Source organism: Chlamydomonas reinhardtii, chromosome 2 (genome assembly GCF_000002595.2).
Source record: "Chlamydomonas reinhardtii strain CC-503 cw92 mt+ chromosome 2, whole genome shotgun sequence".
Lineage (NCBI taxonomy): Eukaryota > Viridiplantae > Chlorophyta > Chlorophyceae > Chlamydomonadales > Chlamydomonadaceae > Chlamydomonas > Chlamydomonas reinhardtii.
In genome coordinates, this window is record NC_057005.1 from 3640540 (window position 1) to 3666704 (window position 26165).

General features: G+C 61.3%; 6 protein-coding genes across 6 annotated transcripts; 3 read left to right on the forward strand and 3 right to left on the reverse strand.

The window, feature by feature from the left end:
• Positions 1-19: 19 nt before the first annotated feature.
• On the reverse strand, positions 20-3976 carry CHLRE_02g095146v5 (uncharacterized protein). The gene is made up of 7 exons (XM_043059609.1): positions 3471-3976; positions 2964-3074; positions 2724-2796; positions 2301-2401; positions 1904-1951; positions 786-872; positions 20-556 (listed from the first exon to the last, which is right to left on the reverse strand). Exons 1-7 carry the CDS (start codon positions 3879-3881, stop codon positions 530-532), a joined length of 858 nt encoding a protein of 285 aa, XP_042927240.1. The 5' UTR covers positions 3882-3976; the 3' UTR covers positions 20-529.
• A 54-nt stretch (positions 3977-4030) lies between these two features.
• CHLRE_02g095147v5 (uncharacterized protein) lies at positions 4031-6506 on the reverse strand. The gene is made up of 3 exons (XM_043059610.1): positions 5651-6506; positions 5051-5317; positions 4031-4768 (listed from the first exon to the last, which is right to left on the reverse strand). The coding sequence occupies exons 1-3, from the start codon at positions 6373-6375 to the stop codon at positions 4345-4347; spliced, it is 1416 nt and encodes a 471-aa protein (XP_042927241.1). The 5' UTR covers positions 6376-6506; the 3' UTR covers positions 4031-4344.
• A 120-nt stretch (positions 6507-6626) lies between these two features.
• On the forward strand, positions 6627-9678 carry CHLRE_02g095148v5 (uncharacterized protein). The gene is made up of 7 exons (XM_043059611.1): positions 6627-7146; positions 7371-7433; positions 7627-7758; positions 8078-8187; positions 8409-8565; positions 8736-8867; positions 9133-9678. Exons 1-7 carry the CDS (start codon positions 6751-6753, stop codon positions 9388-9390), a joined length of 1248 nt encoding a protein of 415 aa, XP_042927242.1. The 5' UTR covers positions 6627-6750; the 3' UTR covers positions 9391-9678.
• An 88-nt stretch (positions 9679-9766) lies between these two features.
• CHLRE_02g095149v5 (uncharacterized protein) lies at positions 9767-13608 on the forward strand. The gene is made up of 8 exons (XM_043059612.1): positions 9767-10093; positions 10182-10295; positions 10512-10625; positions 10942-10992; positions 11437-11522; positions 11770-11896; positions 12300-12384; positions 12612-13608. The coding sequence occupies exons 1-8, from the start codon at positions 9974-9976 to the stop codon at positions 12719-12721; spliced, it is 807 nt and encodes a 268-aa protein (XP_042927243.1). The 5' UTR covers positions 9767-9973; the 3' UTR covers positions 12722-13608.
• Positions 13609-14086: 478 nt separating this feature from the next.
• CHLRE_02g095151v5 (uncharacterized protein) lies at positions 14087-22353 on the forward strand. Its single transcript, XM_001701150.2, has 14 exons — positions 14087-14524; positions 14717-15086; positions 15363-15509; positions 15662-15763; positions 15958-16062; positions 16255-16338; positions 16537-16644; positions 16805-17125; positions 17338-17661; positions 17880-17951; positions 18165-18375; positions 18642-18905; positions 19162-19270; positions 19521-22353. The coding sequence occupies exons 2-14, from the start codon at positions 14823-14825 to the stop codon at positions 19705-19707; spliced, it is 2298 nt and encodes a 765-aa protein (XP_001701202.2). The 5' UTR covers positions 14087-14524; positions 14717-14822; the 3' UTR covers positions 19708-22353.
• A 987-nt stretch (positions 22354-23340) lies between these two features.
• Positions 23341-26165, reverse strand: CHLRE_02g095152v5 (uncharacterized protein). The gene is made up of 4 exons (XM_043059614.1): positions 26068-26165; positions 25366-25508; positions 24803-24958; positions 23341-24482 (listed from the first exon to the last, which is right to left on the reverse strand). The coding sequence occupies exons 1-4, from the start codon at positions 26092-26094 to the stop codon at positions 24470-24472; spliced, it is 339 nt and encodes a 112-aa protein (XP_042927244.1). The 5' UTR covers positions 26095-26165; the 3' UTR covers positions 23341-24469.

The following is a 26165-nucleotide window of genomic DNA, read 5'->3' on the forward strand; positions in this document are numbered from 1 at the left end:
GCAGGTGTACCATGTCGAATGGACGCAGAAACTTTTAAAGTGTTCCCTGTCAAGTCTAGTTACTAATTTCCTTTACTTTGCTTGCTCGAGAACGTGTGACGACCATACTCAACGTCTACAGCTTCATGTGAGCCAGGCACGGTCCATGCGTTATACGAGTCGAAACCCGATGCCCCAGCCCGACACGAGCACATGTTTCTCCCAAGCTTTCATCACCCACACCGCCTTCCCAGACTCCAAACGGTTAGTCCAAGAGTCCACACTAATTCAGTAAGGGCCACAAGGGTTCCGTAAGCGGATTTGCAGTATAGAGAACGATAACATACTTGCCGAGCCGCCTCCGCTTCCAACTGTCGCATCAAGAGCACCTTTCGTCGACAAACGTATCAGGCGTATCACCATCCTACTACACCTTTAATATCAGGTGTACCTATCCGGCTGTGTTCGTAGTTCGTCAGTCAAGTGGTACCATCCGTGCCATCCCCGCGTCTGGAAGGCCGCCCACAGCCACGTGCGCCCGCCGCGTCCTTTACTTGTCCTTCTTCTTCTCCTTCTTCTGCAGAAGGACGGCGGTGCGAGTAGGGTGCAGAGGATTCGTGTGTTTGACGGCATCGGTGTCACATTGTAGCCGACGCCCTCCGCGGTACTTGTGCTCGACGTCACCATGGTGTCCCACACGCCCTTATCAGACCCCAACCATCATTGCCCCCTCACCGTGCTATAAGACTCCAACCATGATTGCCCCCTCACCGTGCTCTAAGACCCCACCCACCCTGCCCCCTCACCGTGCTCTTCTCGCCGTCCTTCTCCCTCTCCTTGTCCTTCTTGCCCTCCTTGTCCTTCTTGCTCTTCTTCTTCTCCTCGCCCTCCTCCTGTTGTGCAACAGCGGGGGCCACGGACGAGCGCCAGGATCAGAACGGGCCTTGGGACTTTGACGGACAGGCCCCACCGCTGATAGCAACACGTTCCATCTTCGCGGTAACGCCAGGCATGCATGCCGCATGCATGCCGTCACGGCCACTGTTGACCCCTTGCAACGCCTGACAATACTTGCACAACACCCCTCCTCCCTGTGGCGTATGGTACCCGCCCGCCGCTCAAGCTGACCCGTCTCCCTCTGCAATCCTCCTACCACCACACACCTAAGCACGCACACACACCTAAGCACACACACACACACAGACACACACACACACTTCGGCTTCGTTTTGTTGTTTTCTTTTCAAAACACACATACACACTGTCTTTGCGCAACGTTTTCCTTGTGCTCTTTCACACACACACACACACACACACACACACACACACACACACACACACACACACACACACACACACACACACACACACAACAAGGTGCTAATGCGCCCCTGGCACTAGCAACTACGGGTTGTCCGGATACACGATCACGTGATCTGATAAACAACTGTAAACCGTTGTCACACACACACACACACACACATGCTTCCACTTTTGCCTATAGGTGAGCTCGACTACGACCAGCGGGCGGGAATCCGGGAATTAGGCGTGCTGGGTAAACGTTGTTTAGCGCGCCCAGGGTGCGGAGCATGGACGCATACAGGTGCATCGCGGGGTCAGGCCGAATGGTCGCCCGTGGGGTTCCAGGCTTATCGCGGGTAAGTATGACTACCTGGGTCACGACAGTCACGCGACGCTCGGTAAAATGGTGGGTATCGGTAAGTAACTCCGGCGTCGTCTGGGCGGGCTTTCGTTTCGTTTTTTAACACACACACACACACACACACACACACACACACACACACACACACACACACACACACACACACACACACACACACACACACACACACACACACACACACACACACACACACACACACAAAAGCACACCACCAAACACCCAGCCGCCCCGGTCTCTCACCTTGGCCGCCTCCTCCTCCTTCCGCCGCTTCTTCTCCTTCTTCTTCTCCTGCAACACCAGCACCAGGCGCAAGCGTGATAAAGGCACGCACGTAATCGGCGTGTTGCTAAACCCGCGCAACGGCCACCTACTCTCCGTCTCCCCCCCGAACAACGGTATGGAATGCGTCGCGTGTGCCCGCTGTACCTCTGGACGTCGGCACTTCACTTCATATTTGATACACACCATCCCATGGATGGCTATCCCCCCCCCCCCGTCTGCTTGCACGCGGCCCGGTGCGTGCCACGGCCCCAGCCTCCTGTCCATCCTGCCCATCCACCCGAGGCGCCATGCGCTCCCGCGCAATGGGGTTGGACCTCAGAGCCAGCGACCTCCACCCCAGCACCCAGCCACCCACCTCGTCGCCTGTCTTGGCGGAGGCGGGCGTGGCGCCCACCGGGGGCGCAGCCGCCGGCGCGGGGGTGGCGCCGCCCTCCGCAGCCTTGCGCGCCGTCGCGGCTGCAGGTAATGTCCGTCAGGAAAGGGGGTCACCCATGATGTGTGCTATTCTAAGACTTGCAAATCTAGCGCAGGACATCATCTCGCCCAGCCCTCACATCCCATGCTGTTCACTTGCTGTGAGGCGGGTGACACGATTCCCTCATCCAGCGCCGCGGCCCCATCTGCTAGCTCCCCTCCACTTGCTTCCCTACAGCCTGCCCTGCCTCCCGCACTGACCAGAGACCACATCAGTTGTTCGCAGCCTGTAACAGCCGCTCGATCGTGCCTGGCGCCTGACACACCCCCTCACCCACTTGCGCTCTCACTCCCGCACACTCACCCTCCTGCTTCATGTTCGCGGGGTCGGTCTTGTAGGCCTGCTTGGCCTCCAGCTTGAGCAGCTTGGAGAAGGTCTGTGTCATGTGCCGTATTCAGTATTACGGTACTCAGCACACTGTGAGAGCGCGTTTCTATGTTTGACCGTATGTGGCGACCCGTGTCTGAGTCTATGTATGTTAGCAGCGCAAGGGAGGGAAGCTCGCGTGTGTATCTGTGTATGTGCGTGTGTGCTCGCCCACACCTTGTCGGGGTGCGCGGCCTCGTAGGCGCGGACGGCAGCCATGGCGCCTTCGCCCGGGTGCTCGGAGCTGTAGTTCTTGATGAACGGGTCAACCGACTCCTTCAGCTTGTTCTGCGAGCGTGTTTACCGTATGTGTGGGTGAAAGGTGAGTCATAGTACTCACAGAAAGAAAGAAAGATGGTTGGGTGTTGTGGCGATGCTGGGCGGGTGCGGGAGGTTGTGCGGGAGGGGGTGGGTGTTTGGGAGGACGGGTATATGCCAGGTGCTCTCTGGCGTGTGATGTGATGCGCGTTCCCGATTTCGGCGCCGCCGGGAGCGCCCATGCCATGGCTCAGGGGCAGAGGGCCGCTGCAAGTACCACATGACCACACCTGCCGGCCTCTGCGCCAGTTGTCGCGCCAAAGGTGCATATGCAGGTGCCTGCCTTCCAACACCCGGTGTCGGCACGTACTCGGGCGTGCCCCGACCCTGGCCTCAATACCCCTGGCCCCTGCCTCCCGCCCCTACCTTGACGTCCTCCGAGAGAGTCCTGTAGAACTCGCCGGTCATGGCAACACCGTACTTGAGGGTGGGGTTGTCCTGCTTCATCTTTTGAATGGCGGGGTGGTGCCCGTAGTTCATGGCGAAATCGCTGAACCAGGTCATGAACAGGTTGTACGTGGTCAGGTCACGCTTCTTCTTCTCCTTCTGCTCGCCGTTGTCCGCCGCCTTCTTTGACTTCCCCTTGCCCTTAGCCGCTTGCGCGGCTTTCTCGGCGAGGAGCGTGCTGACCAGCGCGGTGCCATCCGGAACTGCAAGCTTGGCTGCTGCTGCCTCCAGCGCAGGGCGGAGCATTTGGGGGCTGAGAATCTCCCCAAGAATCATACACGACATTTCGAGGAACTCGCGCTTGGTAAGAGGGGCACTCTCGTCGGCCATCTTGTCCAGCTGCGTTCGAAAAACTAGGCTATAGTTATTTGGTGTGCTAAGGAATGCTCTCCAGCTAATAATCCGAGGAAGAGCGGCTCGCTGGGTTCCAAAATGGGACGTTTCAAATTGTTGGCGGCGCGAGTCAACGACTGGACTGATTATATGGTCCTCACTTTCAATATATACATGGAAAACTCTTTGGTGGCGCGAGTATATTAGGTAGCGCCGCATGCGCAGCAGTCGCGAACTGTCGGCATGCGGCACTGCGGGCGCCCGCCTGCCCGCCGACGACAGTCCTTCACGCCTCCCTTTCCCCCGCAATCGTATTGTCTGAACTTTGGTCACGTACCACTTCATTCATCCAACCATCCAATGCTTGTCACGTTCTACACCTCGTTCTTACCACGAAAGTCCCCGCAGCACACCAAAGCCACCAACGCATCGCAGCCGCCCTTCACTCGCACACCCTTGTTCACCGCAGCTCCGCCTTACCGGCCTTTCCAGCCGCCTGCTTCTCCCCAGCCCCGGCCCCCGCCACCAGGCCCCGCACGTACCCGTCCAGCGCCTCCCCGAACGCCCGCCGCGAGAACTTGGCCTCCACGTGTGCCCGTGCTGCCGCCCCCATCTCCTCCGCCTTGCCACCCCCCTTCTCCGCCCCCTTCTTCGCCGGCCCCTCGCCTCCCATCAGGCCGGCCATGGCGCCGGCAAAGGCCACGGGCGTGGCGTCGCACAAGAAGCCTGTAACACCGGTGACGACCGACTCGGTGGGGCCGCCGCTGTTGACCGCCACCACCGGCCGGCCCGCCGCCATTGCCTCCAACGGCACGATGCCGAAGTGCTCGTGCTGCGGCGTGTACAGCACCGCACGGCAGGCGGCCAGCAGCAGCGTGCGCTGCCTGTGGTGTGTTGCATGGGGTTGGGGTTGGGTGGCAAGGGTTGAGCGGGTGAGAGGGTGAGGGGGAGGATGCGAGGAGGGAGAATTGGGGGGGGGGGAGGGTTCCGGCGCGAGGAGGGAGCAGGGGCAGCATGCGTGGCATGTGCCCGGCGATTGAGGGAGTATTGGTATGCGGGATTGGAGAGGTACGGAACAGTGAAGCCATGGGGAGGTAACACCGGAACACATGCCACCGTCCCGCTCCATAACACCCCGCTCCTTCACCCCAGCCCCAGGCACGCACCTGTCTGTGAAGGACGGCAGGAAGCGCACCTCGTGCCGCAGGTCCATGGCCGCCGCAGCTTCCCGCAGCTCCGCCAGGTGCTCCACGTTCTCCGCCAGGCGCGGGTCGTAGCCGCCAGCCACCACCAGCCGCGGCGGCGGCGCGCCGGCGGCGGCAGAGGCGGCGCCGCCGCCGCCACTGGCCGTGACGCTGGCGCCTCCGGCGCGCATCAGCAGGACCTCGTGCAGAGCCTCAATGGCCAGCCCAATGCCCTTTTTGCGCTCAAACCTGGTGGGTAAAGGGCAGGACGCGGGCGGCACGGTGGCGTCGGTGATGGAAGAGAGGTGTTGGAGAGAGGCGTGGAGGTGAGACATGAGGAACGGGTGGATGCGCGGCTTGGTGCCTCTTTCGGCACCTGAGGTGCAGTGCCTTCCTTCACTGCCAAAGCGCCGCTTCCGCCCCAGCGTGAATCTACGCACCACCAGCCCTCCTAGCTGCACTCCCACACCCCCGCCTTGCCCACCGCAGCCCTCACACCACCATTAGGCACAGCCGCCATCATCCGCCGTAGTCCATTGCCAACCACAGCCATCCACCACAAAACGCTTCCGCCCTGCTCACCGGTTGATGGACAGGAAGGTGGTGCCGCCAGCAATGAAATCCGCCAGCTCGGAATCCAGATCCTTGCGCCAGCTGGCCGCGGCTTCCGCCAGCTCCTTGGCCTCTGGAATGGCGACGGCCGGATACAGCACGCTGGGATCCATGCCGCGAGATGCGAGGCGACGGAACGTCTCCTTGAAGACGCCGCGCGTGTAGTTGCTATTGACCAGCACTAGGTGCGCCGCTCCGGTGCTCAGCTCTTCTACATAGTCGAGCGGCGCGCGGTAGAGCCGCTTGAGTAGCGAGGTGCGCTGCGTGAGCAGCAGGTCGGGGAAATGGCAGTAGAAGAGCACGCGCGAGCTCGGCAGGAGCACCCGCACCACCGGCACCACCACCGCCACCTGGTCGGCGATGATGACGTCGTAGGGCGCCGTGTCGGCGCGGGGCGACCACACGGTGCGCCAGGCGATGTGCAGCGCAACCAGGATGCAGCGGATGTAGGCGCACAGTGCCATGAGCCGGCCGCCGAAGTGGCGCGGGAACCAGCCGCCCGCGGTGCGCACCGCAAACCCTCCCGTTTTCGTCTCCTCGAAGCAGCGGCTGGGGTCGTAGAAGGCCGTGTACATGTCCACCGTATGCCCGCAGCGCACCAGCTCCGCTGCAGCGTCTACAACCAGCCGCTCCGCGCCACCCAGCCCCAAGTCCGGGTGGATGAATGCCACGCGCAAGCCGCTGCCGCTTGCCATGGCCGCCAGCTCCGTTGGCAAAGCCTTGCGGCGAACAGGACAGTCTAAATGCAAAGCTGTCTCCGACTCAAGCAGGCTTCATGTTCTTTTGTCACAGTATTATATGGCGATGAAGTTGTGTATTACTGTACTTTGACGAAGGTTCGGCGAGAATGATCTGATAGTGCAACATGCGACTCCATCCCTCCTGCACTTCTGTACGTGTGCATAGCTACTCGCAGTGTCAGATGTGGCAGATATCAACGTGCAAAATCGAGCTTTGACAAGGTCGCCCCATATACCAAGCGCGCCCTCCGCGACCACTCGCTACTCGATTCGTTTGGGCGCCCTCGCTTGTTGCCGAGCTAACGGAACTGTCATAACACGACTACTGGCATGGGATTGCGACTAGAGCCCGCCACCGCGCATCGGGGGCGCGCACCCAACTGCGCGGGCCAACGGCCACAGCCACACACCTCGGTCAGCGCCTGCTGCTCCGGCGGCCCGCGGCCCGCACGGACCGCCGCCAGCCTCCGCCGGGCCTTTGGACAAAGCACGTGGCGACATGCTCCAATTCCCAGCTCTTCCGATCGGGGCCGGTCGTTGGTTGCGGCCGCGCTTCCTGCGGAGCAAGTCTTCACCACCCTGCAGACCGCTGTATCGCCCCAGCTAGCAGCGCTGGTCAGCAGCAGCATCGGCGCGAGCACCAGCGCGCTTCAGGCGGCGATGGAGTCGGCTTTGGTCCACTCGGCGGTGCTGCTGTCGTTCACCTCACCGGTGTGCTTCAGCCAGGTGGGCAGCAGGTCCGCTCGCCCCGAGCGCTTGCGCGCGCTGCAATACTGCATGCGACGCAGTTGCTACTGGCGCTGTCGGGGCCTGGTGGGACAGGCTGAATGCCATGTACATATATGCTAGTATGTGGATCTGCATATGTGGCCACGTGACACTGGCGGCCAGTTCCTCGCTGCTTCAATCTTGGCTCAATGGGACCGCGTGTGGTGTGATCTCTGCTACAGAGCTGCCAAGAGGCCACGGACCGAGCCTTTCTCATCGCGCTGGCAGTGCCGTTGGTGGTGGCGGTGAGTAAAGGCGACAAGGCGTGCCCATACGAGGGCGGGAATGTGTCAGGAGGTACATGGGGAGGCTACTGGCGAGGCATTTAGTAGCTGCCATGTGCATTGGCGATGTGCGGAGGTGGCGGTGGCAAGTGGACGGGCGGTGGATACTGCTGCTGCTGCTTGACCACTCCTGCTGCCCACTGCTATTGCAAAGGCTCTCTCCATAGCCTATGTGCTGCGGCCGCCGCCGCCGGAGCTGACGGAGAGCGGGCGGGTGTTTGAGGACCCCGCCACGGGCACCCGGTTTGAGGCGCCGGAGGGCGTTAACCCGGAGCGCGACAAGAACGTGAGGCGTGAGCTGTGCACTTTAGCTGGACAGGGGTGGAAGATGTTGCGCAGGTTCTTGTGGGCTATTGCGAGGGTGTGGCGAGGGATGTTTCAGGGGATGGGAGTGGGGGCGAGGCGTGGGCAGGCTGAGCAATAATAACACGGAGGTGGACAGGGACCGGGCCGGGGCTCCCGCATCTCCGGTACCGTATTACGATATGCGACTCGTCTCGCTGCTGCTGATGCGCGCGCGCTATCTGCCCGGCACGCCTCGCCTCTTTGCAACCGGTCGCCTGGCCCTGCGCCCGCCCTCTCACGCTCCTCCCGCGCCGCCTCAGGGGGAGCTGGCCTACCGGCCCATCAGCTACACGCCGTGGCCCGTGGATGCAAGCTACGAGGGCGAGCGGGTGCGCATCGCGGTGGGGCCCGTGGCCGACAGGCAGCTGAGGTGAGAGGCGCCTGCGTGCTGCTGGGGAGTGCACATTTGTACTCCCAGGTCAGGCACGCCGTGTGGGGCTCCCATGATGTGTGTCAGCATTCGGAATGGCCCGCCCCCGCGCCAATGCAATGCTGCTATCGCATGACAAGTCATGCCTGATATCCCCCAAACCCTACACGCCAACTACTGCTATCCTCATACGGCTCCCCCTCCGACATATACACACGCAGGACGTACGTGTTCGCTCGCAGCTTGGCCGTGCCCTCCGACATCCTCACCGTCACGCTGCCGCGGCCGCTGGGTGTGGTGCTGGAGTACGACGAGCGCTTCCGGCGGGCCACTGTGGTGGACCTGATCGAGGGAACCAACGCCGACCAGCGGAGGAAGGTGCGCGTGGAAGAGCGACTGCTGGGCCGCTCGGGGCTGCGCTGGCAGGAAGCAAGGCTTAAGGGCTTGCCGTACACACTCGCGCACTCAAACATACTGTGACGCAAACACGATTAGCACGCACGGAACAATCTGAAAGCCCTGGTTTGCACGCTCTTGCTGACATGCAGCGTGCCTCGCTGAACTCGGACGTGGCGGCTGAGGCGGTGCTGCCGGGCGACGTGTTGCGCGCCGTCACCGCCACCAACTTCGTGTACCCGACCCGCGCGCTGTGGGGGGCGCAGGCGCCAGAGCGGCACATTGTGAGTGAGGCTGGGTGATAGGGAGCTGTTAAGCGGGTTGGCGATGTGGGCGGAGCTTGTGGGCAGGCATACGCAAGGCCGGGCGTTGTTTGTGCTGCGCGGCCGCACTTGTGGAACTTCAGCCGGTCGGCCTCCACCTCCCATGCTGCCGGACACGTGAAGCAGCACCGGGAACACCCGCGCCCGTACTTTGCCACCTGCCCCTGCCGCGTGTTGCGACCTCACATTTGTTGCCTGGTGCACGACACGCGGCTGTACGGTTCAGGTGGTGTACGGTGCGGACCGCCAGACCTGGTCGAGCGTGTGCGGCGCGCTCAAGAAGGGCGAGTTCAAGGACGGCGACGTGACGCTGGTGCTGGAGCGGCGGAGGCCGCGAAAGAGCGGCGGGCAGAGCGTCCAGGCCGCAGCTGGAACGGGAGCGGGGACGGGGGAAGACGGGTCCAATGGGGAGGGTGCGGACCGGGGGACGGGGCAGCGGACGCCTGTGGGCGGCAGCGTGTTTTCGCCAGAGCTGTTTGGGTGAGCTTGCGTGATGTGGATGCAGGTGGTTGAAGGAAGCAGCATTTGTGGACTTTGCATTTGTTGATTCGTTACAGTGCGGGACGAAAGACGCTGGCGGCCTGGAGGTTGCAGCACAGACGTTGAGCCGCGTCGGGTCAGGGATGGGGTCTGTGTACACTGCGCGACGGTGCTAGCACCGTCGTCACCGTCGTGCTAGCACTAGTGCACGTGCACGGTGCATTGGGCAGAACCAGGTCGCAAGGGCATCAAACTTCTGAAACACATGCTGCTACGCTTTACGAGATATCCCATCGAGCAGGCACCTGACCTGCTCGGCAGGGCTTGCCGCATAAGGTCTGTCGATGAGTCTTCGGTATGCAGCCAAGCACTACAAAGGCGATATAAATTGCTTGCACCAGCTGACATATTATGTTGCACGCTTAAATTCAGGGCAAACGAGGTCTGAGACTCTGGAAGCTTGCGGGGCTTCCGAAGCTTGTTGCCACTCCGGCCCTTCTGTATCTTGTTAATATCTCACAAGCTTACTACTCGTGCTGAAAACCAATTGATAGCTTCAAACAGCAGGAAAGCCGAGGCCAGGCAGAATGGCTGAGGAGACACAGCCCTATACTAGCTACAACAAGCAGGATGAGGTTCCAACGCTCATTGGAAACTGGGTGGAGGAGCGTGAGCTAAAAGAACTGACAGGCGTGACGCGCAACCTGGTGAGCACGCGCATGCACAAAGAGAGAGCCCGGCAGGCTTATGGCCTTGAGACGCAGAGCTGATGGTCGACAATCGTGTTGTGCACAGGCCGCGTCACAAGCGCTTAAAGACACGTCGGACGGGACCTCGCCCACGCGCTCCCTCGGCGACGCCCTCACCGCCACGCACCCGCGTGTGATTGAGCACGTCCAAGCACAAACGGTAAGCGAACCCTGGCCATGGGCGCAGTCAAGTTCGTAAAGGATGTTCTAATGAGAAGGCGCGTGGTAGCGGTAGGAACTCAGCTCAGACTGGGCCAGCAAGTTCCCCTGACACCCGGTTTTCCCACGCCCTTTCGCCGCCGTCCCCCGTTCCTCACCTCCCCTTTCCCTCCCTTCCCGCCGCTCCCTCTTTCCGTCTTCCCACCCACATCTATAGCATGCCGCGGACTGGCAGAGCACGGTACAGGCCACGTATCGGCCACCCAGCGACGCAACCCGCAACGCGGCGGCTTACGTGAACACATCCAAGATGGGGCCGCGCGAGCGCATGGTGCGTGCACGCGCTTTGCGCGCGTGAGGGTATGTGCCCGAGCCCAGCGGGTAGGCCCCGATAGTGGGTGTGGGATGTCGGGGTTGACCCACGACGGGGCGAAGGTGTCCGGTATGAGAGGACAAGCGGTGGACACGATGGGACCACGGGTGGAGGGTGTGGACGCGCGGGCAGGGCGTGCCTTTCGCCGTGTAATTGGCAACACTGAAGGCGCGTGGCTGTACACTGACATATGTTGTATTGATATGTTGTCCGCAAGGCGCCTTCTGTCATACAATGCATGACACTTTCTGCTGCCCACTTATTCTGGTCGCAGCTGCATGAACAGCTGATGAGGGAGGCGCAGGACCTGCCGCCGGAGCTGCAGGTGCGGCCATGGGCCCGTGGGGCTGTGCGGCTGTGGGGCTACGGGCACGGGCTGGGGGCATGCGTTTGAGGTGTTAAACTGAATGTGTTGCGAGGAAATGACGTGGAGCAAGGCGATGTTGGGCACCGGCTGGTGGGGCACCGGGGTAGCTCCATGGACTTGTGGTGGAGGCGGCGTGGCCACGGGGGTCACAGGCTGGGCCGATGGGGCGCAGGCGCAGCTCTGTTTCCTGACAGCAGGGTGGCGGCCTGCCGTGACTCGCAGCAAGGGTGGGGACTGGCCCGCACGGCATGACCTGAGCGCTGCCGACAAGCGCTTGCGCATCATGCGGAACAGGCGCCGGGTGGAACACGCGGGTGGGGTCCCAAGCGCATAAGCTCCCTCCCTGTTCCACATCGCCGACTCGTCCCTGCACGTAAACCCTCATCTTGTTCACCCCACCAGGCAACACTGACGGGTCCGGCAGTGCCTGTCACCACCGCCTCCACCTACGGCGCGGACTTCCATCAGCACGACCTCACAGGCATTGTGTGAGTGAGAGGCCACGTGTGGCGGGAGGGCTGGGCGACATCTGCAAAGAAGATGCGAGAGGACGGGGACGGGCTTTGGCATGTGTTCCAGCGACTGCAAGCGCTGGCAGGGCTTTTGATACGGGCGAGGTGCCCGGCCCTCGGCACTCCAGCCTCATTACTAGCAAGTGCCCACACAAACGCCACCTCGCTCACTGCCATCCGCCATTAAGTGAAACGGGTAATGCCGCTGTCGCTGCTGCCGCAGCGTGGGCGCCAAGGTGATGAAGGACCGGGACGGGCGGCCGGCGGTGCGCGACCCCACCTTCCTGGCGGAGACGCAGATGATGAAGAAGGACGCTGCGGACCGGCTCATGGGCGAGACGGCGCGGCAGGTGGGCGAGTGGCGTGGGGTGGCTGGCCACGGGGGCTGGCGGGGGGCATGAGTAAACTTGCTGGGCAAGGCTACGGGGCGCAGGTGCAGGTTTTGAGTTCAGGGCTTCAAGTACAGGCTTTCGCGAGCGGCCCGTAGGCAGGAAGCGGGAAGCGACGGGCGGACGGGGAGTCCCAAGGCGAGCGGCGGAGGCGAGGGGCGGACGGGACGTTCGGCTTGAGGAAGGGGATGATGGATTACTGGGAAGGGGATGATGGGCTGTCGCCGTGTTGTCTTAGCGGAACTGTAGCAAGAACCAGACTACGGGCACTGAAGCTCGCCGCACATTGCACGGCGTCCATACAACCTCCCCTCCGCCTTCTGACCTCCTCCCCCTCCACCCTCTCGAAACCCCCATCCAACAGTCGGGGGCGCGCGACACGACAATGCTGCCCAACCCCGACGTCCCCGTCACCATCTATACGGAAGCCGTGGCCAACAAGACGTACGGTGAGAGATTTGCCTGGCAGTTGGCTGGCGTTGTAGATCGCAATAGCACTAGGGAAAGTTAGTGCTTATACGCTGGGCCAGGCACTGAGGTAAAGCCATTCGCCCACGGGCTGCCCCTGACGCTGCCCCGTGACCGTCACGGCTCCTGCGCCGCCCCCACCGGACCAACTGGTTGCTCGTGGGGCGCCTGACTCGCCACTGCCTGCCTGGCTGCCGCAACCCCTCAGGCGGCGTGTTCCCCGGCACCACCACGCTCAACACTGCGGCGCCCTTCGGCAAGAGCACCAACTTCTCCAAGCCCATGAGCGACTACAGCAAGGTGGTGGTGGACGAGTAGTTAGCCCAGCTATCTACATATGCGTCCAGCTTCATCAGTGGATTGGTACCGTTGGTTTGGACGTAAGAGCTTGGCGGAGCTGGTTGCCGTTAGGTTGGAGCTTCGAGGTGGGATGGAGCGGTGGGGCAGCGAGGAGGCAGACCATGCAGGATAGAGCGCGATGATAGTGAGGGGCGATGTAGCGGTGTGAGGCGGGGGCTGGGTTGTCCGACTATGCCAGCACACATCACCACAGAAGGCAGCTGGTGGGAGCTGGCGTTGTGTGCGGTGGGACAGGGTGCAGGCACAATGCGGGCGGTGGCTCGTAAGCTCGTGATGTGGCTCTTTAGGCAGGCAGGGACACGGGATGAGGACTACGGTATGCACAATCTGGTGTACATTGGCGAAGGTGTGGCCAGGTGTGGCGGTCGTTACATGCACGTGAGAGCAGTGAGCTCCTCCTCGGAGCTCTTCAGAGTGCGATAGATGCATTCGTCCGAGGCATGGGCCGTGGAATGCGTGCGATGGGACATGGCTAGGGGCAAGTGGGTGTAGTCCCGTCACTCCCGTGGCTCGATGGCTGATACAGCTGGGCCCCGAGAAACAAGTGACAACCAACCCGGGCGCCAATGCGCGGGGACTGGGGAGCCGCCACTGCAAGCAGAAAGCCGAGGGTGCACCTGGAGGCCATGGAAGAGTGAGTGGTGTCCAGGGGAGCTGGGGAGGGCGTGCTATCAGTATCAGCGCCGGCCCTCCGACTTGCCGGAATGCGGTGGATGGCGGCAGGGCTCAGGATTTAGGACCCTGTTGCCCTCATCCAAAGTTCCAAACGGTTCGGCGTGGCTGCTGCCAAAGTTTGGGTGTCAGGGCCACCGCGCCCCTGCACATACCGGTAACATCGACACGATTTGCATTATGAATGCGACATTACAAGAAGGGACAGTGCATGATGCTGCCTGGGAGATCGCTTTGGATCGGTGCACGCCTCGCCTGCTGTGCGTTACATCACTTGGCACTGGTCCGCCCACTATACGCTTGCCGCCGACCCGACCATCGCCCGCCAGCATAGCCAACACACACATTCCAAGGTTCCTTGCCCCGCAAGGTTGTTCCAGTGATTGTGTGAGCTTGTCGGCCCGAGCATCGAAGACGCCCGACCTGGGCGTGGTGAGACATGTGCATCGCCAGACATGTGTGGGATCCACTATCCCTTCTGTCAGTCGTCGCTTCAGTTTGGCTACAACCTGCACCAAAGCCTGTGGTTGAGCAAGTGGCACAGCGAAATTGCCACCCTCGCGAAAGTTACGCCAGATTACGCAGGGGTAGACGGTGTCACAGTGAACTGTGTACCTAATAACAGGCAAATAATTGAACAGACGAAGCTTTCCAGAGCGGTGATTGTCGCAAGGTGCGCGAAATTGGCCCAGTGTCCCAAAACGAAGCCCTTTACAGCTGCTTTTCTAACTAATAGTATATAAATAAGTTTTATTGAAGTTGTTGCGGTGACAACGTCATCTCTGGCCTCCGTTGGCCTCAGTGGGATGCCAAAGGCCGGTCGCAACCTGCGTCACGAGGGGCCGATCCACCTGCGTCAACGCCGTCCTCACCCGCCATCACCCGCGCTCACCCGGCTTCAACCGCAGCGCCGTACATGGCGCTTTGTGGTATACAAGGCCATGGCTTTACTGGCATGTCATACACAGTCCAAGCGCCAGCAAGAGTGAATAATACAACAAGAATCGCAAGCGCACACTACTGAAGAAGAGCGCCGACTCTTTGCAAGCTTAGCTCAAGCTATCTCCCTGGACCTAGCTGCATCACACAGTAAGTCGTCGCTCGCAGAGAAGCGACTGCTATGGGGCGATGGCATGTTCGCAGGGCAAGGTTTCTTTCTCAGGTTTCTCTGCTGCGATTGCTTACATACCATACACGGGCCGATTGGGGTGGTGCTTTGTCAGGCTCGCCAGTCTGCGTGACTGAAACATACCCACGCGCCACGTTGCCCACTCGACGCAGGCCTCATCCACCCCGCCTGTGCACACGCGACGACTCCGACTCCGTCGCTCCGACGATCCGGCAACTTTACAGCATTACGCGCATACACCCCCAAACACCGGCCAGCATGTCGACGGCCAGCGGCTCCAGCAGCCGCGGCGGCGTCGATGTCGATGTCGAGGCTGGCGATGCCTCCGGCTACGACAGCATGGGCAAGGCGGGCTTCCGCACCTCGCCCTCCGCCTCCTCAGGGGCCGGCGGCTCGCAGGGTCTGCGCATTCTCATGAAGGACCTCACCTACACCGTCCCCTCCAACACCAAGAAGGGCGAGGTCGCGCACCTGCTCCGCGACGTGAGCGCCTTCCTGGAGCCTGGCCAAATGACTGCACTGGTGAGTGCTCACTATGACAGAGCCAAGTGCCTAGCATGGGATGCAACAGGCCGGGTGGTGTAGCAGCAAGGTGCGCGGCCGCCAACACACCACCACCATCTGGGCTTGCCTTTGTGTCCGGTGCTCCGCCTTGCAACTCTCCCACATTCCTGGTCCAGTGCTAGCTTCAGCCTCCAGTCGTGCCCACCCCACGCGCTCACCCGGCACCCGCTGCCTGACCCCCACCTGACCTCAACCCACACCGTCCTCCACATGCCTTGCCCGTGCCCCTCACAGATGGGCCCCAGTGGCAGCGGCAAGACCACGCTGCTAGATCTGTTGGCCGGGCGCAAGACGGTGGGCAAGACCGAGGGTCACCTCAGCTTTGGCGGAGTGACACCCACCAAGCAGTTCCTGCGCCGCTACACAGGATACGTCGAACAGGTGGGTGCAGCATCCGGGCATCGTGCGAGATTGTGGATATGCCGTACTGTGATTGTGTTTTGTTGCTGCTGTCACCTACTTCCACCTCTTCCTTACCCTCCCCTCCTCCTGTGCCTCCTCGCTCCTCCTGCCTCCCCTCGTCCCTCCCTCAGTTTGACACGCTGCTGGGCGACTTGACGGTGCGTGAGATGCTGCTGTACACGGCGGAGCTCAAGAGGCCCACCAGCGAGCCGCTGGCGGACAAGCGGGACGCGGTGAGACAGGAGATACAGAGAGTGTGTGTGTGTACACGTTGTGATGTGTGTTGAAAGCTAAGGGGCCCGGGAACTGTGGTCGTGGCTTGTAGCTTTGGTTCTTGCCAGCTGTGCTCGTAAGGACTGCCTATCCTGACTTCCCTCCCTCCCGTTGCTCCCGCCTCGGCCCCTCCCGCCTCCGCCCCTCCCTCCAGGTGGACGTGTTGCTGAAGCGACTGGCTCTGACGCAGTGCGCGGACGTGCGCATCGGCGACCCGCTGTCCAAGGGCATCAGCGGTGGACAGGCCAAGCGCACCAACGTGAGTGCCTGATGGGTGCATTGATTGGGACACTACACACGCAGGCTGTCGGTGTGCTGGGTTGCGGGTTGCGGGTGGAAGGGAGAGGAAAGTCCTGTCCTTGGCTGTGGGGCGCCCGGATGTGTTTACGCGGCGCATGCTGCCGAAACTGACGCCCTGACTCACTCCCGATGTCGCTTTATGCCCCTCCAGATCGGCATCGCGCTCATCTCCAACCCGCGTGTGCTGTTCCTGGATGAGCCCACCTCGGGCCTGGACAGCTACACCGCCAACGAGGTACGTCAGAAGCGCAATCCTCTCTCAGAAAAATTAAACGCGCATCAGCAGAGAGTGCGGGCGTCTTGTACGGAGTGCCCTCTGCCCGCAATACTTTCACGTCACTGTGCCCCCCTTGCTTGCTCGTTGCTCACTGCCATCCCTGCCCTTGTGTCGCCCTTCTCCCCTCCCCCCCACGCCTCCCCCCCCCTCTCACAGGTGATGAAGGTGGTGCGCGGCCTGACCTCCGACGGCACCACCATCTGCGCCACCATCCACTCGCCCACCGCCGCCACCTTCGCGCTGTTTGACCGCGTTATGCTGCTGGTGCGTGTGTATGCGTATGCGTATGTGCGCGGCCGGCAGCGCTGACCAGTTGGGCCAGTGCTTGTGCGCGTGGCTGGCCCAATGCATTTTTGTGGCCCTTGTCCGTCCACTGCTCCTGACGCCCCACATACTATACTCCCACACGCTCTCGTGCCCACAGGTACGCGGCCAGGTGGTTTACTTCGGCCCCCAGGGCCTGCCCGCGCTGGAATTCGCTGCGGCTGAGTGGGGCCCCGCCGCCGCCGGCAGCGCGTCAGAGCTCCTGGCGCTGCACCGCGCCGCCAGCGCCGCCGCGCCCCTTGCCATCGAGGCCGCCGCCTCCGCTACCGACCAGTCAACAGTAAAGGCGGCGGCGACCTCGTCGGTCGCGGCCCTGGCGTTCAACGATGCGGAGGTGCTGGTGGAGGCGGTGACGGAGGCGGACCACAGGGGAGAGGCGGCGGGTTTGGCAGCGGCGTACGCTAAGAGCCGCCTGGCACAGGTGGGAATGGCGTGTGGAAACGAACGGGGAGGGTGCGCTAAGGGTGTGTGGGTTATGTGGGCAATGGAGGATAAGCACAGCAGCCGCCCCTAGGTATCTGCTGCTTGCCGCGTTTACCCACGCCCCTGCCCTGCCCGCCTACGCCCCACACTACACCCATTGCACTGACAAACGTGTTCGTTCCCCTGTCCCCCGCCCCACCGCCTACACAGGACAACGCGCGGCAGATAGAAGTGTACATGGCTGAGGGCGCCGCCGGCCGCGGCGGCATGGGCGGCGGCTCCAGGCCCTCCGGCATGTGCCGCGTCGCCACGGCCCTGGGCGTGAGCAAGTGCGGCAACGGCAAGAGCGCCTCCAGCAACAAGGCGGCCCCCGAGGCCGCCGCTGCTGCTACTCCTGCTACTGCCGATGTGGAGCTGGGGGCGGCTGGTGCTACAGCCGGCGGTGAGCAGCAGCTGGTGCGTCAGCGCACGTCGTCGCCCTTCGCGGCGGTCAGCACCGCCAACACGTCCTCGGCTCTATCGGTGTCGGAGCAGGTGAGCGTGTTCAAATGCGGGCGCGGCGCAGGGCTTTAAATCGTGACCTTGTAGACTTCATTTCCTTCAGGCTTGGCCCCGCCCATCACTTGGTCCACCGCTCGGCCTAGCCAGCCTGCTTCCCTCGCGCCCTTCCCAATCCCTTACCCATCCCCCTGCCCGCCTCGCCTGGTATTCACAACCCGCTACCCGCCTCGCCTCCTGCTCCTGCGCCTCAGGTGGCCAAGGAGCTGGCCACGCGCAGTGAGACGGTGACGCCCTGGTACTGGGGCCTGTGGACACTGCTCAAGGTGAGGGCTGTAAGGGTTGGTTGTGAAGGGGGTCTGGGCGGTTGTGTGTTCACAGGTCAAGGCATACAGGGCAGTCAGGCACCTGCAACCATTGGTGACCACCCAGCCACTCTCTCCCGGGCGCGTGCGCTTTTCCGGTGCCCCCGAACACCGACTCTTGGCCACCAACCCATACACATGCCACCGCTCCCATACTTCCCAACCCCTCCGCAGTATCGCTCCACCAAGAACTACTGCAACCCGGGCTGGTTGGGCCCGCGCATCGCGGACAAGCTCTTGATCAGCCTCATCATCCTGACGCTGTATCTTGGCATCGGCGACAACTTCGCGCCGGACAACCTGATCAACATCCAGTCCGCGCTGTTCATGTGGGCGCTGCTGCCCGCCTTCGGAGCCGCCAGCTACGTACCCGCCATCGTGCTAGGTGAGGAGTGTGTGGGTGGCCGGGTGCGTGGATTGCCGGGTGGATGGCCGGGTGGCCGGTTAGGTGGGTGGATGGATGGCACCGAGCGGTGTTGCTGTCGGGCGTACCGTACCGTATGTAGTGCTGCGGTGAATGGTGGCGCCCTATCCTACCCATGCCTCGCATTTTTGTGCGCTGGGCTGTTACCAATCCGTGAATCCACTGCAAAGCACTTACGCCCTACGCCCTGCCTCCCCACCTCACCGCACCTACCTTCATGCACGCAGAGCGCCGGCTGTTCGTGCGCGAGCGCGCCGACGGCCTGTACCGCGTCTTCACCTACCTCGCCGCCAAGCTGGTCGAGGAGCTCGTCCTGTCCATCATCATCACGCTCATCTTCTCCAGCTACGTCTTCTACGGCGTGCAGCTCAAGGGCGCCTGGGTAGTTTTCTGGCTCATCTACTTCATCGACCTGTCTGTGGGCATCGTGCTCGCCTACCTGGTCGCGGCGCTCAGCCCCAACATGGACGTCGCCAACGCCGCGCTGCCGGGTGCGTGAATGTGGGGAGAAGGGGGGTTGTTAAGTCTGAACCATCCCGGACGGATACAGCCGCGGTTAGAAGGGGCTGGGCCTGGGCATGGCGGCATGGGCGTGGCTTGGGTTTCCAGGCGCAGGCCCCAGCTTGCCACCGTGGTTGCATGATTGCCTTGCCGCCGACTGCCAACCACTACCGTACTCCCCTCCATTGCACCTCCGCTTTCTAATCCCCTATGCAACCCCCCCCCCCCCCATCGATCTGCCCGCAGGCTTTGTGGTGACGTTGCTGTTCTTCGCGGGCCAGCTCATCACAGTGGACTCCATCCCGCCCTGGTGGCAGTGGTACTCGCGCATCGACCCCCTGCGCTACGCCTGGGGGTGAGTGGCGACTGGCGGGCTGGCTGGCTCCGGCTGCGGTGGATGGATGGGGCGAGGGTACCACGGCCGAGTGCCGAGTGCCGGAATGGGGGCCCATTGCTGGTGGGACGGGATCGATTAGCTGGGGGTGAAACACCCCCCTCATCCACGGTAGTGTCGAGGGCTGGGCTGGTGTGTAGTTATATGCGTGGCAGACCACTCACACTTTCCTTCCGTCCCCCGCCTCTCCGCCCTCTCTCATCTATCGCAGTGCGCTCATGATCAACCAGTTTGAGGACAACAATGTCATCCTGGCCGGCGACCAGACCATCCTGGAGTACTACAGCCTGTCTGGCGTGGACAAGTGGGCCTATGTTGGCTACCTGAGCCTGTTCTGGATCGTGTTCGCCACGCTGGCGCTGCTGGCGCTCACGTTCGTGCACCACCAGAAGAGGTAGATGGATAGATGGATTGGCGGATACCGTTGGTGCATAGATGGGTAGACGGTTGGAAGTGGACGGGGGCGGATCGGAGGGAAAGGGATAGGTGACAGCAGAGCCCTTGCTCGGGCGCAAGGGTGCGCCTCACTGCTCACGGCTTGGGGTGCACGGCACTTTCATTGGTGCGTGGTGCAGTCTTGCTGTGTGTCTAGAGACGGGTCATGGGGTGATGGGGCAGGTAGGACAAGCGTAAGCGTTTGGAAAATGGAGGGCTTGAATGTCTGAGCTCATCCATGTGTACAAGAACAGAAATACTGTCAAGTTTTGTGTCATTGATTGCTGATTCGTTTGTGGTATTGTTCAATTATTGTTGTTCGGGCATTGCATCGCACTCGAGGGGCTGGGTGGTTCATTGGGGTTGGGACCGGGTATCCCAGCTTGTATCCCAGGGGTTGTGCGCGGGGAGCAAGCGGCGGGGGCTGCAGATGCTGAAGCGCGTGCTAGGCTGCCTATCTGTCTCGAAGATGCTTCAAGACTGTGTGAACGTTGCTTCACGATATTATGGGGTGGTTTATGCTGGCTGCACGCACCATACACCATACAGCTACTAACATTCGTCACACTTGCACCCAAGTGTGCGCGAGGGAATCCATGTAACAATATCTTGGCTTGATATGCGCTGACTTATCGCAGCGCAGTGGAGATAAGTCTAGTTATTGCGACGTAACTGCCGTGTTGCGTTAGAGTCACGCACGGCGCAGGACGCTCGGGTACGTGCCTGTGCATGGGGCCGAACCGAGCTGGGTCTTGTACGCGTCAGGAGCACACGGCGCCTTATCTGCCGTTGTGCTTCTGTACTGTATTTCGGATCGTCCCTCTGCCGGGACGGTGACCTCAGTGTGTCGCACTTAAACGTTCCCTACATTTCTGGACTTTCTTTGCAATCCTATACCTGGTTCTAACTATACTTTACCATGTCTGGACCGAATAAGCGTTTAATATACACTCAGACGGAGTTGCAGCGCTTTGTTGCGCGATCCTGCTCAATGGAACCCCTTAGCTTGATCACGCTCGCTCTCTGATCGTAAGGGAATGCCCTTCGACGCTTCTCTGGCGCTTTGGACCACGCTTTGGTTCGGGGGCCGCATTCGGGAGCAAATCGGAGCAGAGCGGAGCTTTCAAGCGGAGCAAAGGCGCGCGAAGCGTTGCGGACAAGGCGTTCGGCAAGTCACTGAAAGCAAAAGGGCATGCACAGCTGTGCGGGCGGGCTACTTGCTTGCCATGCGCGGTCCTGCTTGCCGTGCCTTCGTGTCTACCCGTCGCTTTACAGTTCACAGCTTTGTGCAATACCTTTCATCTTCCATCGTGCCACCCCCACCTCCCCAAGACCTCAGGGCTTTTGGCGCGGTACTTCTCCTGTCTGCCTATCCAGGCCGCAGGGCCCGCGTGCCCTTGGGGAAAGGGCGTGTGTGCCGTTGGGATCCGGCCTGTGCGCCGCAAGCAACGGGCTTTGCGCCCTTGCCTTATGGACAATGGATGGCATACGTGCCCTTATGATACGGCCTGTGTGCCGCAAGCAATGGGCTCCGCGCCCTTGCTTTATGGACAATGGACGGCATACGTGCCCTTATGATACGGCCTGTGCGCCGCAAGCAACGGGCTCCGCGCCCTTGCTTTATGGACAATGGACGGCATACGTGCCCTTATGATACGGCCTGTGTGCCGCAAGCAATGGGCTCCGCGCCCTTGCTTTATGGACAATGGACGGCATACGTGCCCTTATGATACGGCCTGTGCGCCGCAAGCAACGGGCTCCGCGCCCTTGCTTTATGGACAATGGACGGCATACGTGCCCTTATGATACGGCCTGTGTGCCGCAGGCAACGGGCTCCGCGCCCTTGCTTCACGGACAATGGACGGCATACGTGCCCCTACGATACGGCCTGTGCGCCGCAAGCAACGGGCTCCGCGCCCTTGCTACATGGACAATTTACGGCGTACGTGCCCTCATAATACGGCCTGTGCGCCGCAGGCAACGGGCTCCGCGCCCTTGCTTCATGGACACTTCACGGCGTACGTGCCCTCATGATACGGCCTGTGTGCCGCAGGCAACGGGCTCCGCGCCCTTGCTTCATGGACAATGCGCCGCGTACGTGTTCTTATGATACGGCCTGTGCGCCGCAAGCAACGGGCTCTGCACCCTTGTTTTATGGACAATTCACGGCATACGTGCCCGTATGATGTGACCTGTGTGCCGCAAGCAACAGCTCACCCTTGCTTTTGGGTAATAGATGGCATACGTGCCCTTATGATACGACCTGTGTGCCGCAAGCAACGGGCTCCACACTCTTGCGTTGTGGATTATAGACGGCATTGAAATGCTTACGTGCCTTCGTTGTACATGCCTTTGCGTTGTGGACAATGTGTGGTCTGAGCGCCACGTTCGGATACGGCGTGTGTGCCGCCAGCAACAGGCTTTGCGCCTCGCATCATGTGTCTTGCGATATTGCCCGTGTGCCGCATGCAATTATGCTGCCTGCCCTGTCGTTATGGACGCTTCGACTTGTTGCGTGCCCTGCTGCGTGCCCTGTCGCAATACGCCTTGAGTGTGCCGTGCACGGCAAGCCTGCGCCTCGCTATTGCTTCGTGTTGACAACGGAGCGGGCTTACGTGATCATGCGTCACCCTGTACGTCTTGAGGTCCGCACGCACATCATACTATCACGCGGCATCACCATTGTAGTTTGGCTGACGCACCCCAAGCCAACCTATATGCATTCGATGTGTGCGCTAGGCCCAAGTGCCGAATTGTGGAGTTTTGTGCAGTTCGGCCAGCATGCTATTGCCAATAACAATACCGCATGACGCATAACAATACCGCATGACGCATAAACATGCCTTCGTGCAGCCCTGCACCAGGCATCGGACGCTGTGTCACGCAGTGAGCCCGACCCTGCCCAACCAACATTTTGTTGCGAGATACGGTCGGAGCTGGGATCACAGCCTGCTTGGTGGGTTTAGATGGCGCCCGTGTGTTGGGCTGGGCTGTTGCTGCTCGCGGTGGGGCCCACCACCGAGTCACGGCACCCATCCGCCCTCCCCTCTTGTTGGCCCACCCGCCTGTACACATGCCAGCCACCCGCTCGCCATCCTGTGAAAGCGGGTAGCCGACTTGGCAAGCGCTTTTCCTGACACTTGGCGCAGGTTTGAGTGGGATACCAGAATGGTCTGAATGTAGTTGTTGGATAACCAGTACACTGCGGTGTGTAGCTGGTTAGCGGGAGTGCCGTGCATGAAACACGCTACTCGACCCGCCACGCCCGCGCGATGGTACCACCAACCGTTCAACCCAGATCCATGCCGGGGTAGCATCGACCCACAGTCAGACTGATAGCTCCTATCCAGGTGTCAGGCGCCATGTATGTATCTGTGGACGCGTCAAGCTGGCTTGTGCCGTAGCGTTGGCCGCCTGTATGGCATGCCCGGCATCTGTGTCACGTTATGGCGTCATGCTTACCGTAGTCACGCGGCTTGCGTGCTGTGCGGCACGCTCCCTGCCAATCCTTCAGGACATGTATGCATACATGTTCCTTGGTCAGAACCATAGCAGGGGCAGCGTGTTCTGTCAATGCCTCATGAACCCAGAGACCCAAGCCAACGTACGCATTAGTTCCGCAACGCACGTCAACAGGAACCCCTGCACGTCAATGCCAACTGAATGTGTCGCCTGCCCACTCGCCAGTGGACGCCTAGGGAACCAGCCTTGGTTCCTTTCAGCCCCGGCCTTACTTCACCCGGCGGGGCAATTACTTATCACCGAAGTGCTAGGAGCAGTGTGCTATATGTCATTACTATTAAGAGCGTATGGCGACACAGGCTCACATGTGGGTAGCCAGGCCGACAGTGCCCTGCGGGCTTGGCAGTCGGCAGGCATCCCAACTCAGCCCGGCCTCCTCACAGCAGTACCACAACGTGCCCGTACGTGGGCGAGTGCGGAGTTTGGCTGCCGGCGTGGCTGTATCATCTCTCACATTGGATGACCCATCCGCCACTGCGATGGGTTCACTACTGGCACGTCCCTCGAGTCGCTCACCCACCGGCTCCGCCCGGCGTTCGCTCCCTTTGGCTGGGCCGGGGCCCGTGGCGCATCCAACCCGCCATCGCGGCCCCGAGTGCTCCTTATTTCCTCCCATCACTACGCCTTCTATCACTATAGATACATTGCGTGTTCCACGCGTGCCGGGTATCCTTCACCCCTCCGCGCCGCTCGACCAGGCCAGCCTTGCTGGGGTTGCTGAGGTGTTACCCTTCATGTTGCCCTCCCTGCTATTACGGTACACCCCACAGCCGCCGTGGCGTACGGTATCGGCACGTACGGGACATTGTGTGCATGCATCCCCGCGGCGTTTGGAGGCATTCACGTGCGCGCCTGTCCTGCGTCCGCCGGGGTGATGCTATCTATGGGTGTACCTACTGCTTGATTGGTAGTGACTCTTATGCAAGACACTGCAAATCTCAAGCATGGCACCTAGCTAGCAAGAAAGAAATTAGTGTTCGTGGCCATGCTGCACGGCTGGGCATGGCTGCCCGCATCCTACACCACGACGGCGCGGGTGAAGGGCAGGTTGCCGCGCGTGACTCGCGTACGTAAAACCGCTCTAGTGTTGCACCTCGCGCCTTCTCCTGCGTGGCTCATGTTGGCTAGTCTGTCCCAGCTTCGAGTCACGAAGTTGTTATTATTCCCAAGGTTGTTCCGAGCAGCCTACAACGTCAACACGTGTTATGGCATGGCCCTGGGGGCCGGTAGAGAGTACCGAGCGAGGTCTCCAGTGCTTCGTGCCAACACGTGCCAACACGCACTGTTACCTTTCCTAGGCACACGGACGGCCACAGCTGCCCAGAAGCCACACACCTGAACAAGGATGCATGTGTTTCCCTGTAACGCCCCGGCGTCGTCTGCGTGGCTGGCGCACGCGGGACAATGCATGTGTGTTTCTGTCGTGGCCATTGGTGCACCTGATACGTTTGTGAGTCTGGTATCATGGCCCTTGCAACGCCAGTCGTGTTCCTATTGCTGCTTGTCTTCTGGTAGTGACCATTGACCGCCCATGACCGACGGAGTGTGGCGCTGTCAGGCCCCGCGTTGGCGTCGCCCTGCGCCGCCTGCAGCAGCTGCGGCTCCCTGAGGTCGTGGCAGAAGTCCTCAATGTCCTCGCCGCCCAGCACGCCGTCCGGGCTGAGGCGCGCCTTGAGGATATACAGGTCCATCCTGTGTGTGTGTGTGGGGGGGGGTTACATGCGTGATTAATTTAGAAGTGAAGTCGTAGGGGGGGGGGAGAAGGAGGGAGGGGGGGACAGTGAGGGAGGGTTGTACATGCCAGCCCAAACTCTAGCAGACAAAGCCAGACTCGCGGAGCACAGGGAGTTGTAGCTACCAGCCCAAACTAAACCTAGTGCAACCCAAAGGGGGAGTCAGGGAGTGACGAAAAACAGTATCAAGATCCGACGTCCAAGCCTTAGCTGCCTGCTTCGCAAAACATTACGTTGTACAACCCCTCCGCGCTCTTTTGCTTTATACGTTCGGCTTAGTTTGGGCTGGTATCTACAAACTCCCCCACCCCCACCCCCTTACACCGCACAAAGCCGCCGCCAGCTACTACGCCGACTGCTACTCACTTGGGCTCGGGCGAATAGCAGATGCGGACCTCGCGCTTGTCCGACTTGAGGTAGTTGTTGAGGCGGCTGCCGCCAGCTGCCGCCGAGGTGGATTTGAACAGCTGGTAGGCGGTGTACCAGCCGATGCCGGGGACCGCGATGAGCTGAGGAGGTTCGATGGGGAGAGAGGCAAAAAGACGGGGGGTAGGGAAAGGGGATAAGGGAAAAGGGAACGGTAGTACAAGTCAAACCCCAACCGACGCATTAGGGGGCCGAGGAGGCGGAGCGCCGTGGGGAGAGGCGTGGGGAGGGAGGTTTGGGACGACCAAAGAGCGGACGCCGCCCAGTAGGGTGCTCCTTGCAGACAACACCCCCTCGCAGTTACAGTGAGGCACTCCCTCGCAGACACGGTGCAGCAACGATGACGTGCGTGCCGCGGTACTCCCAACAGCCACACCGCCCCCCCATACTTGAGATTTAACCACTCCGTTCTCCATGAACGGCTACGCCCCCCCCCCCACACACTGTCGCCTCTGCCTGTGTTCCGCTAGTTTGGCTTGGTCTGGATCAGTGGGCTGGTATTTACAACCCCCTCCCCCCCTCCCACCACCCACACACACACACACAAACACACACACACACACACACACACACACACACACACACACACACACACACACACACACACACACACACACACCCCACACACACACGCCGCCTCACCTCGAGCCCCACGGCCACGGGCAGCATGACGCCCGCCGCCGCCGCCTTGCCGGCTGACTTGTAGCAGAAGGTGGAGGTGAGGGCGGTCAGCTGGTCCT